The sequence below is a fragment of the Podarcis liolepis genome, assembly GCF_965112155.1.
Source record: "Podarcis liolepis genome assembly, chromosome: 12".
In the NCBI taxonomy this organism is placed as follows: domain Eukaryota; kingdom Metazoa; phylum Chordata; class Lepidosauria; order Squamata; family Lacertidae; genus Podarcis; species Podarcis liolepis.
In genome coordinates this window covers 3,563,877-3,581,578 of record NC_139563.1, presented here as the reverse complement: position 1 = coordinate 3,581,578, position 17,702 = coordinate 3,563,877, and the positions used below count along the sequence as shown (strand labels likewise).

At 41.6% G+C, this 17,702-nt stretch overlaps 1 protein-coding gene and 1 long non-coding RNA gene across 2 annotated transcripts in view; one reads left to right on the top strand and one right to left on the bottom strand.

Annotated features, from left to right (window-relative positions):
• LOC310689592 overlaps positions 1–17,702 on the bottom strand; it is an 82,684-nt gene that overhangs the window by 37,341 nt on the left and 27,641 nt on the right. The gene's annotated exons all lie outside the window — the stretch shown is intronic.
• Positions 74–16,811, top strand: TRDMT1 (tRNA aspartic acid methyltransferase 1; the record flags this gene model as incomplete). The annotated part of the gene is made up of 10 exons (XM_083469092.1): positions 74–111; positions 846–947; positions 1,702–1,767; positions 2,298–2,367; positions 5,182–5,265; positions 6,885–7,050; positions 8,034–8,223; positions 12,497–12,554; positions 14,418–14,547; positions 16,441–16,811. The coding sequence occupies 10 exons, from the start codon at positions 74–76 to the stop codon at positions 16,539–16,541; spliced, it is 1,005 nt and encodes a 334-aa protein (XP_083325218.1). The 3' UTR covers positions 16,542–16,811.

Here is a 17,702-nt window from a genome sequence, read left to right as displayed (position 1 = left end):
TAATGTAAAATGTCTAATTGATTTATTTATTTAGGGAATATCCCTGAAGGACTTTGACAGGTTGTCTTTCGATATGATCTTGATGAGCCCTCCTTGTCAACCCTTTACGAGGTGCGTGTTTCAAATTCCCCATTTCTGTTTAAAAGGAGAGGAAAACATGTGCTGATGTAGATCTTACAGTACTAAATGCTTCCAGAAGGGATATCGGATAGCTTGACTTTTTTTTCATTTAAGGTTGTTTTTTTTAAATGAAGTACAATAGTACAAAAATTAATGACATTTAATAAAGTAAAAAAACAAAAAAACAATACTCTTAGATGTACATTGCACCAGGCTACATGATAAAACCTTTAGATATATATGGTGGCGTACAAATATTAATAAATTTAATTAATAAATATTAAGTTTTACTTGCAGTCGACCCACTCAGAGTAATCTCTCTAAGTTAGGCATGTCTGTTAATTCCAATGGGTCTACCCTGAATAGGGCTTCCACACCAAACTCTTATTTGTGTGAAATGAAAGATGGAATAAATTCTCTAGTCAGAACTCAGAGCTCCATGCAAGAAAGTTGAGTCACGTTTGCCAATACAGTGGTGCCCCGCAAGACGAATGCCTCGCAAGACGAAAAACTCACTAGACGAAAGGTTTTTCGGTTTTGCGTTGCTTCGCTAGACGAATTTCCCTATGGGCTTGCTTCGCAAGACGAAAACGTCTTGCGCTTTTTTCTTAAAGCTGCTTGAAGAGGCGCAGTTGCGACGGACCGTGCTTCGCAAGACGAAAAACATTGCAAGACGAAAAGACTCGCGGAACGAATTATTTTCGTCTTGCGAGGCACCACTGTAGCTTTGATTCTCTTCTCTTCCTTGTCTGCAGAATCGGCCGACAGGGCGATGTTTCGGACCCCAGGACCCAGAGCTTTCTCTATATTCTGGATATTCTTCCAAGGTAATCAGCTCAAAAGTGGCTTTCCTTAAGGCGATTTCCCTTCTCTAGATTTTCTGAAATACACACAGAAATACTGCTCTGTAAGCAAACCGTTTTGTGCAACTTCTCCAACCCCTCGAAGAGTCTAGTTTGGGTGGGTAATGTTACCTGGAAGTCTGCAAACACACTTCTAATCTTCCTTGGCCAAGCATGTCTGAGTAGAAGAAGAAGAGAAGAGTTTGGATTTGATATCCCGCTTTATCACTCCCCTAAGGAGTCTCAAAGAGGCTAACATTCTCCTTTCCCTTCCTCCCCCACAACAAACACTCTGTGAGGTGAGTGAGGCTGAGAGACTTCAGAGAAGTGTGACTAGCCCAAGGTCACCCAGCAGCTGCAGGTGGAGGAGCGGGGAATCGAACCCGGTTCACCAGATTACGAGTCCACCGCTCTTAACCACTACACCACACCGGCTCTCAAACTGGCTTGCAGTAAGGCTGCAAGCTCTCAAATACACAGGATCAATATTCAGATTCCACTAGCTCTTGTGTTACTGAAATAACGATCACATGCTTTCTCTGCCTGGGGCCCCTGATCCTAGAAATGCTGAATTTTTTAATTTTTATTTTATTATTATTATTATTTGGTCATCTTTTGAGAGAAATGGGCTGCCACACGGTTCAGATGTCAAATGCAGAAGGCATCTTAGTTTAATGGAAGTTTTGATCCAAACCGTATCATTTTATTAACTATCCTTTATAAACAAATTCTTTTGCAGACTAGCCAAGCTACCCAAATATTTACTTTTGGAAAACGTCAAAGGCTTCGAAACATCCTCTGCTAGGTATGGTGAAATATACCGAGTCGCAAAGTGATTTCATGCTCTTTGTTGCAGCTCGTCAACAGTGAATGAATTTCCCCCAAAACCTCAGGCTTTTATACACATTATTTACACAACGGGTCCCGTCTGATTGGCTGATTCTGCTTCCCTGCTGGATCCTGATTGGGCTGCTCCCACAGGCCAATCAGGTTATTGCATTCTAGGATCCTCTCTACCTATTGTTCTAGGATCCAAGCTCAGTAAATAACATTTGGTGGAATTACTTATTTTCTTATTTGCTGGAGGGGCGGGAGAGAATCACAGATATGATGCAAAAGGTCTCTTCAGGCTGGAAAATGTTGTTTTCTGGGAGATTTGACATAGAAAATATAATATCTGCATTGGAAGGAGGCTTTTGGTGGTCATCTAAGTCCGGGTGACTCAGTGCAACAGTTTGCTAGCAGAAAATATACATAGCACAACACCTGAGGCATTTAACTTGTCATAGTCCAATTCATTGTTTTTTAATATGCATATATGTATTGTATTGCCAGAGATGAACTCATACGAACACTAGAGAAGTGTGGATTTACATATCAAGAATTTCTCTTGTCTCCAACTTGCGTGAGTAAAGTCATAACCAAAAACTAATCAAACTCTGAAAGTTCCCATGTAGATCAACGCCTTTTGTGTGTGAAAAAGATGACTGGATAGTCAGTCTTTTACGTAGTGTTACTGTGGGGTCAGAAATGATTATTGAGCCTGTTTTTATAGAAAATAACCAGCTATATTCGCTGCTTTATAAAATTGTGCTTGCTGTCTGTTTCCCTGTTGGAGAATCTATCAGGTGTTATGCTAAGGAAAGCCAGTTTGCAGTCCATCAACCTGGCCTTTTGAAGTTGAATTTCTCCCGTTGTCTATTTGTCAGTAAAGGGACCCGTGACCATTAGGTCCAGTCGCAGACGCCTCTGGTGTTGTGGCGCTCATCTCGCTTTACTGGCCGAGGGAGCCGGCGTACAGCTTCTGGGTCATGTGCCCAGCATGACTAAGCCGCTTCTGGCAAACCAGAGCAGCGCACGGAAACACCATTTACCCATAGCTGTCCCTTTTTTAAAGGGAAATTTCCTTATTCCGAATAGGATTCCTCGCAAGAAAAGGGTAAAGTTGACAGCTATGCATTTACCTCCCACGTATTTATCTACTTGCACTTTGACGTGCTTTTGAACTGCTAGGATGGCAGGAGCAGGGACCAAGCAATGGGAGCTCACCCCGTTGTGTGGATTCGAACCGCCGACCTTCTGATCAGCAAGCCCTAGGCTCAGTGGTTTAACCCACAGTGCCACCCGCGCGTCTATTTGTTAGAGACTCATTAATTACCTTTTACCAGCTCGTTTGGAATGTGTTAAGGCAGGGGTCAGCAACCTTCTTCAGACCATGTGGTGATCTGGACTATATTTTGAAGAAAAAAAATGAATGAATTCCTATGCACCACAAATAACTCAGAAATGCATTTTAAATAAAAGGACACATTCTACTCATGTAAAAACACGCTGATTCCCTGACTGTCCGCGGGCCAGATTGAGAAGGCGATTGGGCCAGATCCAGCCCCCAGGCCTTAAGTTGCCTACCCCTGCATTAAGGAGTCATGTTATTGCTCAAGGCCTGTAGATAGCCAAGAGGCGCCTAAGAGTGAAAGATTTACAATCCAAGGTAACAAGGAGAATTGGGAGATGCTGAGTTAAGAAAGTAAAGTAAAGGTAAAGGGACCCCTGACCATTAGGTCCAGTCACGGACGACTCTGGGGTTGCGGCGCTCATCTTGCTTTATTGGCCGACAGAGCTGGTGTACAGCTTCTGGCCAGCATGACTTCTGGCGAACCAGAGCAGCGCACGGAAACGCCGTTTACCTTCCCGCCGGAGCAGTACCTATTTATCTACTTGCACTTTGACGTGCTTTTGAACTGCTAGGTTGGCAGGAGCAGGGACTGAACAACAGGAGCTCACCCCGTTGTGGGGATTCGAACCACCGACCTTCTGATTGGCAAGTCCTAGGCTCTGTGGTTTAACCCACAGCGCCATCCGCATCCCTTTGTTAAGAAAGTACGCACGCGTAAATATCTCATGAATATCAAAAGACACATCCCTTGTCCTTAAATTACTAATTTAAATGTACATGGGATGTATGTGACTGTATGTGACTTGTGGGGGACACATGTCAAGGAACAGAAGCAGCAGACCCTGAACTGGGCAAGTTCTTAACCAAAAGAAATTAGGGGAGGGACAAAAGGGGAGACAGGGGGGAAACGCAGTTTTAAAAGCCTGATGTAGGCGTCCTCATGGCCGGCCAACCTTCTTCTGTACCCTTATTCAATTTAATTAAACAATGTTTTGGATCTCCTGCCTACAGGCTCTTATTACAGTGCCTGGAACAATTTAAGGTTTGATTAGCAGACCCCAACATTACTACCCGGATCAAGGCTACTCCAACTAGGGTTTGATGATGATGATGATGATGATGATGATGGCATTAGTACCCTGCCCATCTGACTGGGTAAACCCAGCCACCCTGGGTGGCTTCCAGCATTAATAATAAATAAATAAATAAATAAATAATAATAATAATAATAATAATAATAATAATAATAATAATAATAATTTATTATTTATAACCCGCCCATCTGGCTGAGTTTCCCCAGCCACTCTGGGCGACTCCCAATCACATGTTAAAAACGATACAGCATTAAATATTAAAAACTTCCCTAAACAGGGCTACCTTCAGATGTCTTTTCAAGAGAAGATAGCTACTTATTTCCTTCACATCTGAAGGGAGGGTGTTCCACTGGGCGGGCGCCACCACTGAGAAGGCCCTCTCCCTGGTTCCCTGTAACTTGGCTTCTTGCAATTAGGGAACCGCCAGAAGGCCCTTGGAGCTGGACCTCAGCGTCTGGGCAGAACGATGGGGGTGGAGACGCTCCTCCAGGTATACTGGACCGAGGCCGTTTAGGCCTTTAAAGGTCAGCACCAACACTTTGAATTGTGCTCGGAAACGTACTGGGAGCCAATGCAGATCTCTCAGAACCGGTGTTATGTGGTCCCGGTGGCCACTCCCAGTCCCCAGTCTAGCTGCCGCATTCTGGATTAATTGCAGTTTCCGGATCACCTTCAAAGGTAGCCCCACGTAGAGCGCATTGCAGTAGTCCAAGCGGGAGATATGAAAAAACATAATAGAACATTGAAAAGCTTCCCTTTACAGGGCTGTCTTCTCTCTGCCTGGTTCCCTGTCGCTTCACTTCTCGCAGTGAGGGAACCGCCAGAAGACACCCCCCCCCCCGTTTAGGACAGTGTTATTGTTTTGTTATAATAAAACCTGGCATTTTGATAACTTGGCTGTTCTGCATGCTGTGGACCTCGGTTACTTATTGCAGTCTTTTCCTTGCAGCTTGGCATCCCAAACTCAAGACTAAGGTATTTCCTGATCGCAAGGCTTCAGTCGGAGCCTTTTCCTTTTCAAGACCCTGGTAAGGTGAGGCTGTAGCCTTCTTAGACTTTACCGACTGGTGGGGTCTGTATTGCTCCCGGACGGGAGGAAGGAATTCAAATGACACCGAGGTTGATTCAGAGAAAGAGTTTATTCTGCTCTCCGGATAGCAGAAGGCACTTGCGTGGTCAGTTCACAGCAAGTCCAAAAAAATGAGAAATTTCATGCAGTATATATATCCTCCAGGCACCCTCTTCCCCAGGAATCCAGCCACGTCAGCTTATACACGAAGGTTGACATCACACATGTACCTGCTCCAGTACTCTTAACCATAAAAGGGTGTTCCCCTTCCTGTATTCCTTATCTTGGGGTAAGAAGGTCTCCTGGCGCTGTTCCCGGACTAGGTCTGTACGTCAGAGTGTGGTCAGGATGTAAGATAAGACCCAGACATGCCATCCCTGCTGCACTGGAACAGCCAAAGCCATCCATTGTCGTCACGGACTGATAAAGGAGAGCGCTTTGAGCACTTGTTTATACAGCTGGGTTTTGGCTCAAGAGCTCAAGGTAAAGCATTTTAGAAATGGTCCTTTGGAGAAGGAAAAATGCAGATTTTGGGGCCCGTTCCAGACTGACTACACAGTCAGGTTTTCAGATTTGGGAAACCCATTCCTTCAAGGCTGTTTCCTCTGTTCTTCGCAATACCACAGCTTAGCTCAGCGCAGTAGCCAAAAACAGGGAGGCATAAACCTGCTGTGATCTCCTCTCTGGGAGCCAGTTCAGGGAGGCAGAGAGAGGATATATTGTTTAATGATATTCTTCCTAACTTGCGTTAGCAAGTTCTATGTCTTAGCAGAGTTTAAACATCCCCCTTTAAATGCACAGCGGTTTGCTTGTTGCAGTTTCGTCTGAACCTCTCTCTTTATAAGATTACTGGCAAGATCCCTTCTTGTCCCTCTTAAAAAGAATATACATGACAATCTTATTAAAGCGAATATAAGTTCCTTTTTAACCAGTCTTTGGTTGACCTGATCAACATCCCATTCGCTTTTAAAATCGCTCAGAATTGGAAATCAGAGATCTTTCCGACAAAGAAAGATTGGCAGATTGTTGATGGAGTACAGCCAAGATGCATTGACAGGGCAGATAAGAGATCAAATGAAACAAAAATTCAAAAATGATTGGAATATATTTAAACAGTATCTGAAAGTCCATTATGGAGAATTAAATTTTTTGACTGGTTTAGAATAACTCCTGTAAGGAAAAATATTAAAATATAGAGGGAAAATAGATTTTCAAATATATAGATACATCATGATGGGTATTCAACTAAAATAATAATAATAGAGGACCCAAGTAAGAAGGGGAGGGGAGTCAAGTGTAAATGGAATACAAATGAATTAAATGATTGAGTACATATTTTTGTTTTCTTTATTATGTTTTAGAATCACATGCTTAGTAACGGGAAAGTTGAGATGTTACAAAGTGATTTCATGGATGTTTGTCAAAAGAAACTAAGAAAGATGAATTGCAAAAATAAAAATAAAAAAGATCAAATAATTTGGAGTAGTTCAGCAACGACAGTCAGACAGACAGTGGGTTTTTACTTAAACCCAGAAGAGATAAAACTTCCTTAATTTGCTTGCACGTTTTTGTTTCATGTTCAGATACTGACAGATTTCCCAAGCCAGGAGCCAGCGAGTTCGGAGACGTCCAGAGTTCCTGCAGCCTCGGCCGAGCACAGCTCCCCAAAGGCTGCAAAAGATCTAGGCTCTGGTTATGACAATGATGGCAAACAACGCCCACAGGACTTCATTTTCAAGCTTGAAACAGGTTTCCAAACCTTTTTTTTGTAAATTCACTATTAGAAACTGTACCTTTGAGTCCTCAATCCTTTATTACTGCGCTTTGCTTTACCTGGGGGTCAAGCTAGGATTATAATACTTCAGAATTTTGGTCATTTAAAGTTTATGATTTTTCTATTTCGATTTCTGGGAATGGAGTTGAGAGACGACCTAACCTTGGGAGAAAACAGCAAAGACCTGATGAAGAGAGCACAGCAGAGGTTATATTTTCTGAGAATCCTCCAGAAAAACAATCTCCCAAAGGACCTGTTGATGGCATTTTACCATTATACTGTGGAGAGTGCATTAACTTATGGTCTCTGTGTGTGGTTTGGGAGCTGCACGGTCCGGGGAAAAACAACACTGTCCAGGGTTCTGAAGACTGCGGAGAGAATAATTGGGTGCACTCTTCCCACCTTGGATCAAATCTACGCTTCCAGGTGCCTGAGGAAAGCTGCAGAGATAGCGCAGGATAGTGCGCACCCCGGAAACGATCTCTTTCAGCTTCTGCCTTCTGGAAGAAGGTCCAGGGTTATAAAGACTAGGACTAGCTGCCTGAGAAACAGTTTCTAAGCAAATGCAATTCTGGTTCTAAACGCAGCACAAGGGGTCTCTATAGTATAGTGTATTTTAAAATGGAGTTTCAGAGTTTTTTAGGGGGTTTTGAATGTTTTATGTAGTTTTATGTAGTTTTGTAGTAGTTTTATGTAGTTTTTCAATTTCATTGTTCTGCATGGGACAATGACAATAAAGATATCGTATATCTTATTTCATTCTGAGGAAAGTGAAATGAGGCTTGTAGCTGGCATCCCTTTAAGGCTTTGTCCAATTTTAGGTTTTCTCATTTTTTCCCTTCAGCTTTTTGATTTTTTGATTATTTAGTTTATTTCCACAAGGTAATATTTCTAGTCGATTACTTCTCGGTTCAGGGATTTTTCACGGTATTTCATCTGTTTTGTGCAACTGAAACAGCAGAACAGCTGGAAAGGAAACAGGAAGCCGACAGGGACCTCTCTGTGCAAATGCTAAAAGCGTACCTCCAAGATGGCGACGGAGAAGAAATGAGTCAATTCTTCCTGCCCGCAAAGTCCTTACTGCGTTACGCTTTCCTTCTAGACATCGTCACCCCCTCTTGCAGAAGATCTACGTGCTTCACAAAAGGGTAAGTGTCTCTTGAAAGTACGAGTTGGTGCCGTTTCCCAAACCTGGGTCTCCAGCTGTTTTTGGACTACAACTCCCATCATCCCTAGCCAGCAGGACCAGCGGTCAGGGATGATGGGAACTGTAGTCCCAAAGCAGCTGGAGACCTAAGTTTGGGAAGCACGGAGTTGGGGAATATTATCAGAATATTAAAGGTTTTGAATTAAATCATTTAATATTGTCTTCAATCTGTTGGCCAAGATGTCCGCAAAAAGTTTATAGTCATTGTTTAACAATGATATCGGTCTGAAATTTTTAACACTCTGATGGTCCGTATCTTGTTTGGGGATCAACGTTATGTAAGCCTCCTTCCAGGAGTTTGGTATTTTCCCTTTTCCTTGTAAAATAGCATTCATTACTTCCCCTAGAAGCGGTACTAGCTGCTCACAAAGAGGTTAACCCATCCGGTCCTGGGACTTTACCTTGTTTCATCTTCTTTATTGACTTTTGGATTTCTTGATTGGTTATTGGGGCATTTAATTGTTCTCTTTCCTCCAACGATATCTGTTTTCCTTTGTAAATTTCCAGATATCTTTCTATCTTTTTTATATCTTCTTTTTCTTTCCTGTAAAGTTCCTTATAGAATCCTTGAAAGGCTCTTCTTATTTCTTTTGGATCTTCCGTCAGCTGTTTCCCCTATCCTGATTTTATTAATTAAATTTTGACTTTGACGTTTTCTCAGCTGCCATGCCAGAAGCTTCCCAGTTTTATTTGCCGATTCAAAGATTTTTTGTCTCATTAACTTTACTTTCCATTCCACTTCTTGATTCACCAACATGGAATACTGAGTTTGTAGCATTTTGATAGTCTGTTTAATTTGTTCATCTTTAGGTTTTATTATCAATTCTTTCTCATTTTCCATGAGTTAAACCAGAATTTCTTCTTTTTTTCTTTCTCGTTCTTTCTTTTTATGGCTATTTTGCTGGATTAGGAAGCCTCTCATGACAGCCTTACTCGCGTCCCATACAGTGTCCAGACTGGTTTCTTTATGTAAATTCCATTCAAAATAATCCTTAATTGTCTCTTTCGCTTTAGCTACTATTTTTGGGTTCTCAAATAAAGTGTCATTCATCCTCCATCTAAATGAGGATTGTTCTCTACCTTTTAGTTCCAGATAAATCAAATTGTGGTCCGATAGAGTTCGTGGAGTGATCTCAATTTTATTTACTCTGGAAACCAGTTCTTTAGAGACCCAAACATAGTCTATCTGACTCGAGCTTTGGTGAGGTTCTGAGAAAAAGGTGAACTGTTTTGTAATTGGGTGTTTCCACCTCCAGGTATCTATTAAGCCAAAGTTTTCAACCAATTCAAAAAAAAATTTGGGGGAGTTTACCCTCATTTATATTTTTTCTCTTTGACAATCTATCCATTTCTGGCCTGAGAACCCCATTACAGTCCCGCATCAAAATTATTTTCTGATCTATAAATTCCATCAATCTTTCCTCTAATTTTCCAAAAAAATCAACTTTATTTCCATTAGGGGCATATATTCCCACAAGAATTATCTTCTCACCCTGTAATGAAATTTGCACCACAATCACTCTCCCCTCATCATCTTTGGAAATCAGTTTAGGATCTAATCTCTCCTTTATATATAGCACCACCCCTCTTTTTTTATTAACATCGGAGGTTACAAACTCTTTTCCCAATCTTCTATTAATCAAAACATGTCTATGTTTTTTAGCAACGTGAGTTTCCTGTAAACAGATTACATCAACTTTTTTTTTCAAGACATGTTCAACTTTATTTCGTTTAGATTTTTCATTAAGCCCATGAATATTCCAAGTAATCAGTTTCAATGTCATTTCTCTCTTTAATATGTAGAGAGAGAAAGTTAAATTTGAGTGGTTTTGCTAATGTCCTGTTCATCCTCTTCCTCTTCTTCCCCTTCTTCTTCCCCTTCCTCTCCCTCCCCTTCTTCTTCCTCCTCTTCTTTATTTCGTGCTTTCTTTTTCTTCTTTTTGTTTTCATCTTCCCCATAGAGGTCTGCTCTGGTAAATCTGGGCTCAACAAGGCTTCCTTCCATCTTGCCTAATTCCTCCTCATATCTTCTGGAGAATTTCTTCACCTCTTGTAGATCTGTTAATCTGAATTTTTTATCCTTGTAATAAAAAGAGATTCCTTCAGGGAACTCCCACCTATGTTGGATTCCATTTTTCTTCAGTGAAGTCACCAGTTGTTTGTATCCAACTCTTTTTTGAAGGAATCTAATCAGGATCTCTTTAAATATGATAATTGGTCTTCCATCAATTAATAACCTGTTATTATAACTCATTTTCAACATTGCATTCCGCATCTCTAATGAGTTAAAAATTATCAAACAATCTCCAGGTAATTTTTTGGTTTTGGCTTTTACAGAGCTCACCTTAATTCTAAACACATTCTCTATTGTGTACTCAATTTCTTCTTCCTTCAGATCCAACCATCTTGCCAATTCCTTAATCATTTTTGTTTTAATATCCTCATTTGGCTGTTCTACAACACCTCTGAATTTTAAATTTTTCTGTTTCTGACTCATATCCATCAGAGCCAAATTGTCCCAGATCTGTTCTTGCATTTTACTGACCTCAACCAGGTCCTCTTTTATTCTGTCTGTCTTTTTATTTTTTAACCAGAGAATGTCTAAATCCTTAATTTCCTCCTGTTTTGTCTGTCTTCTATCACCTGGAGTTCCTCCAATTTTTTCCCCATTTTTCCCTGACAATTTTAGACAAGAAAATCAATATTAAGTACTTTCACCACCAGGGGGTAATTACACCAGAGAGCTAGAGATCGTATTTATCAGAGATTAAAATTTAAACTATGGCCTCTAGTGGGCTTTCTTTCCCTTCACCTCACGGTAATTTTCAGTTCGTTTCTTAACCAAGCACTCCAGAAATTCACCCCTTTAAGCATATATCAGCTATATGACAACTGTACTCAAATATTATTTTGAAGAAAGGAGAGGGGAAAGAAACAGGGAGTGGTGTACATCAAAGATATATAGACATTATCGCATGTGGTGTTACCATTTAGATGTCACCTTCACAACTCAGTCCAAAATGTTTATTTTTTTAAATAAATATTTTATTAGGTTTTAACAATAGAAAAATTCAGAAAAAATACAAAGACAGAGAAAATACAAAGTCACAAAATACAAGTTACAAAATACAAAAATACAGACATTAAACACGAAAAAGAAAAAAGAAAAAACACATATAGTAAGAAAACAAAAATTCCCTCTTTCTTAATTTCTCATCTTCAGTTAACTTATTTTCCTGACTTCCTCACGTCTCCCGTTCTTGTATCCCTTTTAAAAATTAGTTCAGCAAATTCATATCCTGTTAATCAGTCCAAAATGTTTAGTTCATATATTGACCATCAAATACTATTCAGTTTGGGGGTCCTCTTCTGTCCACTTCTTTTATTCCATCTCTTATATACTCAATCCCACATAGAAGTTCAAATATAGATTCCAATATAAGCTCAAATAAAAAAACCATACAGGTCCATAAAAGTCCTTATAACTCCAAATATAGCTGTGGCCCACTGTAATCTGCTCAGGGGATCAGAACGTAAATTTCCAGCCACCTGAGGCTTAATCCTCACAAAGTATTGCTATAGGATGTTTTCCCCAATTTATCTTCTTTCCCCTTATCGTACTCCAAGGGGTAAAGAGATATAAGGTGTCGTTCTCCAAGGGGTATAGCAATAGTCACAGTTTAATTTCAAACCTCTACTGTGGTGTTCCAGTTCCCTGCGTTGTTGCAAACCTCTTCCTTTCACTTTATGCTTTAGAGATTTGTACAAAGTAACTAAGTCTCTGGATTGAGCTCAAAAGTACATTACTGTTTCTCAGCCAAGTCCTCAAGCCTTTGCAAAAGAAAAGGGGGAGAAACAAAGTTCCTTTTAAACTCTATCCTTCTTCCAACGTTATAGGATAGTACTTGCCTCAGTGCACTGCTTCTGAGGTCTTTTTAGCTTACACTTACTCAGCAGAAAACTTCACTTCCGTCTTGCTCTCATGTCTTTGTTCCTGCGCCATCTTTGACACCGTGGCCGGGACGGACTCCCTCTTTACGTCCTCAGCTGTCCAAGTGCCTTGAATTCCTTCCAGTAGTCAGTTTTTAACTGTATCGTGCTTCTAGGAATTCAATTTTCTTCATGGAAATTTAGCACTCTTAACCTCTGCACTCCATCAATTCTGGAAATCTCACCAGAATCTTAATACCTTGCTCAATTTTTTTTTTTTTAAGGTATGGTCACTATATAGAAGGAACTGGCTCCGTGTTGCAGACAGCAGAGGAGATTGAGGTACAGTGGTTTTGTTTATATGTCCCTTGATTAGTTTTGAGGTGTATTTAGGTGTGTTTTCAGAGCTCTCCTCCAGATGTATAAGCAGCAAAACGCTTTGCAGAAATAAACCCGGAATCCCATATTTAATCAAATACAAATATGGATATGTGCAACCAATAGGTGCAATCAAAAAGAGAAACCTTTTCAATGTATGGAGTGCGGAAAGCTTCAGTAAAAATGGAACACTTAGTGTACATCAACGAACTCACACCGGGGAGAAACCTTTTCAATGTATGTGTCAGGGAACTGCCATCGGAGGAACAGGTGGGGAAAGGGCTCACGGAGGCTGGGAGGGACTCAACAGCTGAAGCAGGGACCAGCAGGGGGAGAGATGGGTCTCTGGAGGAAAGTCTCACGGAGGCTGAGAGAGACGCAGCAGCTAAAGCAGGAACTAGCAGGGAGAGAGGAGGATCTCTGAGGGAAAGCGAGCAAGAGGGAGGGCTCAGGGACACGTCCAGCGAAAACAGTGGGGAGGTGTCAGAAGCTCCCATAGGGAGACCCATTCCTCGCCGGAAGCTGTCACGCCGCGAGTCCCGAAGACGCGTTTCCGTTAAGGAGCTTTTATGCTGGAAGCGCTTCCGAAAACAACCACTGTCGGAATCTGCAAGTGACTAGAGCAGACATGTCTGAGGAGCTCTGTCACACACAGAGGTTTGTGGAGTTGCACAAACTCTGAGGGACTACGATTTTACGCACAAGCAGCTCATCATCCCATCACAGTATGGATTGTGGAAAGAGCTTCAGCAAGAGTGGAGCGCTTAGAAAACATTAACTGACTCTTAACAGGGGGAGAAACCATATAAATGTTTGCAGTGTGGAAAGAGATTAATTCGTAGTGGGAAACACATTGTGCATCAACAAAGTCACACTGGGGAGAAACCATTTAAATGTATGGATTGTGGGAAGGGTTTCAGTGAGAGAGGAGCTCTTAGAAAACACCAACGAACTCACACGGGGAGAAACCATTTAAATGTTATCATGCTTGAACATCAAAGCAGCAGAAATATGAGATGATTGGATCCTTACTGGACTTGAAGCATGGGTACCCCCAACAAAAATTTAAAAAATTCGGCAAAATATTTGGATTTTATGATATGTATTGGTATAATTTGGATTAACTAATGTGATATGATTGGATTGTTAAATGGAAAACTTAATAAAAATTATTTTTTAAAAAAATGTTATCATGCTTATGATAGTATTTTATTCTCTTGTTAATTATGCTGTTTTAAATGTGTATTTTATATTTGACTTCACTTAGCAATGTTTGTTTAAAATTATTAATTTTGCTAACTTTGTGTTATATATGTATTCTGTAGCTTACCTCCTTTGTAATGTTTTATTTTGAAATCTTTTAAGGTAATATTTTAGTTCCCTGCTAATTATGTTGCTTTGACCGTATACTTTGTATTTGTCTTTTTTCAGAAATGTTTGATTGTGGATTGTTTTATTGATGTTTTCATATGCTGTAAACTGCTTTGAGATTTTTCTTAGAATATAAAGCAGTATAGAAATGAAATTAATAATAATAATAATAATAATAATAATAATAATAATAATAATAATAATAGCTTGCCCCTTACATTCCTGGACCCTTGTGGGTGCCTGAAGGAAAACCGGCTTCTTGGACCAGCGCTTCCTTCCCATTTTGGAACCCAAAATCCGATGGGCCTGTGGCAATTAAAGTTTCAACTCAGCTCCTAAAGGCTCCTTCAGGGAGTGTTGTGGCAAACGTGGTATGCAATCAATTGCTAAAGAAGAAATGCATAGGAATTATGTAAAGCGATTGGTTCACTTGTTAACTTGTGCGTTTTCCCACAGCTGGAATCGGTGTTCAAATCCTTCGAGGGTTTGTCCGAAGACGAGAAGCTTACGAAGCTGTCGACGCTTAAACTGCGGTACTTTACGCCAAGAGAAATAGCAAATCTACAGGGATTTCCTCCTGAATTTGGTACGTGCCCGGTTATACTACTACTGCAAATGCTAATTGTTGAATAGTGGAAAAGATGGACGAAGGAAACAGCTGTGTTGGATTCACAGCTCTTTATTGCAGCAGATAGAACTGGAATCAGACCGACTGCAGCCTAGCTGGCTGTTTTATATAATACTAAGTAACTTGAAACAGGGGGACACGGATGGTGCTGCGGGTTAAACCTCAGAGCCTAGGGCTTGCCGATCAGAAGGTCGGTGGTTCGAATCCCCGCAATGGGGTGAGCTCCTGTTGCTCGGTCCCTGCTCCTGCCAACCTAGCAGAAATTAGTAGCGGCTCTATCTCTGGGAATTGGAATTGATGCTTTTGAATTATGGTGCTGGAGGAGACTCTTGAGAGTCCCATGGATTGCAAGAAGATCAAACCTATCCATTCTGAAGGAAATCAGCCCTGAGTGCTCACTGGAAGGACAGATCCTGAAGCTGAGGCTCCAAGACTTTGGCCCCCTCATGAGAAGAGAAGACTCCCTGGAAAAGACCCTGATGTTGGGAAAGATGGAGGGCACAAGGAGAAGGGGACGACAGAGGACGAGATGGTGGGACAGTGTTCTCGAAGCTACCAACATGAGTTTGACCAAACTGCGGGAGGCAGTGGAAGACAGGAGTGCCTGGTGTGCTCTGGTCCCGGGGGGTCACAAAGAGCCGGACACAACTAAATGACTAAACAACAACAACTATCTCCGGGAAAATGTCTAGGAAAAAGAAGCAACCGGCCTCATCTCCACATGTGAGCCCACAGCAGAAGAGCAAGCAGAGTAAAATGAAGGATTTTGTAACTATATAGAGCCAGTGTGGTATAGTGGTTAAGAGCGGTGGACTCGTAATCTGGTGAACCGGGTTTGATTCCCTGCTCCTCCACATGCAGCTGCTGGGTGACCTTGGGCCAGTCACACTTCTCTGAAGTCTCTTAGCCTCACTCACCTCACACAGTGTTTCTTGTGGTCGAGGAAGGATAAGAAGATTGTTAGCTGCTTTGAGACTCCTTAGGGGAGTGATAAAGCGGGATATCAAATCCAAACTCTTCTATACAGTTCAATCTGGCCCTCAGCCTGTTGTTGTCATTCCTTCAGAAATTTGGATACTTTAGATTTTACTAGTGATGCCATGAGGGCAGGACTCAGGAGCAGTTATCCAGAGCCCCACTCAGCAATATGAGCAAGACAGAAATCTAAATTCTTAGTGAGTGCTGATCTTATGCTATTTGATGTAAAGGTAAAGGGACCCCTGACCATTAGGTCCAGTCGTGACCGACTCTGGGTTGCATCGCTCATCTCTCTTTATTGGCCAAGAGAGCCGGCGTACAGCTTCCGGGTCATGTGGCCAGCATGACTAAGCCGCTTCTGGCGAACCAGAACGCCGTTTACCTTCCCGCCGGAGTGGTACCTATTTATCTCCTTGCACTTTGACATGCTTTCTAATTGCTAGGTTGGCAAGGAGCAGGGACCGAGCAACGGGAGCTCACCCCGTCACAGGGATTCGAACTGCCGACCTTCTGATCGGCAAGTCCTAGGCTCTGTGGTTTAACCCACAGCACCACCTATGTCCATGCCAGATTTCCATCTTTCATTAATCAGGTCCTGTAGAGATTATGTGCACCAGATATTAAGACACCAGGAATTCCAAAACGTAGAGACGGTCACAGCAGTATAAGGTCCATTCCAAGTAAAATAACTGAATGCAGTGCATTTTATACATGTTGAATCAGGAGAACGTTTGACTGATGTACCTCTGAATACAAATGTATAGAACTTCACTGCTAGAAATATGAAGTCGTTGCGCTTGGAATTGAGAAAATTCCTACGATGGAGGGAACTTGCATTTGCTTTTAATTATCTGTTGTTTTTGCTTGTCATAGGTTTTCCTGACACAGTAACCACAAAGCAGCGTTACCGCCTGCTGGGAAACAGCCTCAATGTACACGTGGTTTCTAAATTAATCTCGATTCTGGTCGGGTAACGTCGGAACGGGATCAAGGGGAACTGACATCCTGCTACATCAAAAGATGGATTGCTTCTTTGGAAAAATGCTCCCCATGGGTAGTTGCTAATGTTTAACATCATGATAACCTCAGGGGTTTGCAATCTCCAAATGAATAGTTTGCATGACCTCCGAAATCACATCTTCAACCAGGACGCCAATCAAGACAGAACATCCATTATTGCTGCCTGCTATTCTATCTGGTACCCGCAAATTAAGGTCAACGATTCAAGGCCCCATTACCTCAAGGTCCCAGGCCTCAGAGAGGTTAGGCTGGCCTCAACTAGAGCCAGGGCCTTCTCGGCTGTGGCTCCAATCTGGTGGAACGCTCTGTCACAAGAGACTAGGGCCCTGCGGGACTTGACATCTTTCCGCAGGGCCTGCAAAACAGAGTTGTTCCGCCAGGCCTTTGGTCAGGGCGCAGCCTGACTCCCTCCTTTGGCAACCTGCACAGAATTTTGCTTAATTGGTTGCCATCAATTTGATTTTAATTAATTTTTATAATGAAATATTTTTAGATTGTGTGACTATTTGACTGTTTGATTGTTGTTAGCCGCCCTGAGCCCGGCTTCGGCTGGGGAGGGCGGGATATAAATAAAATTTTTTATTATTATTATTATTACCTAGAGACCCTGACTTTGAATCATGGTTCCAACTGATGTTCCTCAGCATCCTTAGAGTGAGGTTACCAGATTTTTACCTCTCTCTTTTTTCCTTTCTCCTCCTGTGATGAGGCTGCATTTTAATGTTTTAATGTTGTATTTTAATCTTGTTTTTAAGTTGTATTCATTCAACTCGTTTTTATTATTGGTTGTTAGCCGCCCTGAGCCTGGCCTTGGCTGGGGAGGGCAGGGTATAAATAAAATTTATTATTATTTTTATTGTTATTAATGAATCCGGGGGCACTTTTCAACTCCAGTAGGAATGATAGGATTTTGTCAGGGGACTGATTTGTAAATCCGGGGACTGTCTCCAGGAAACGGGGACGTCTGGTAACCTTACCTGGAATTCCTCCTATGGAACAAAAATGCATTTGTGGAGGCAAGCAGGTCAAGGATACCATGAATTACCTGCTGAATTGCCCGTGTTAAGGAAATTACGGGGGGGGGGCACTTCTTTAAAGTTGTTAAATGTTACAAA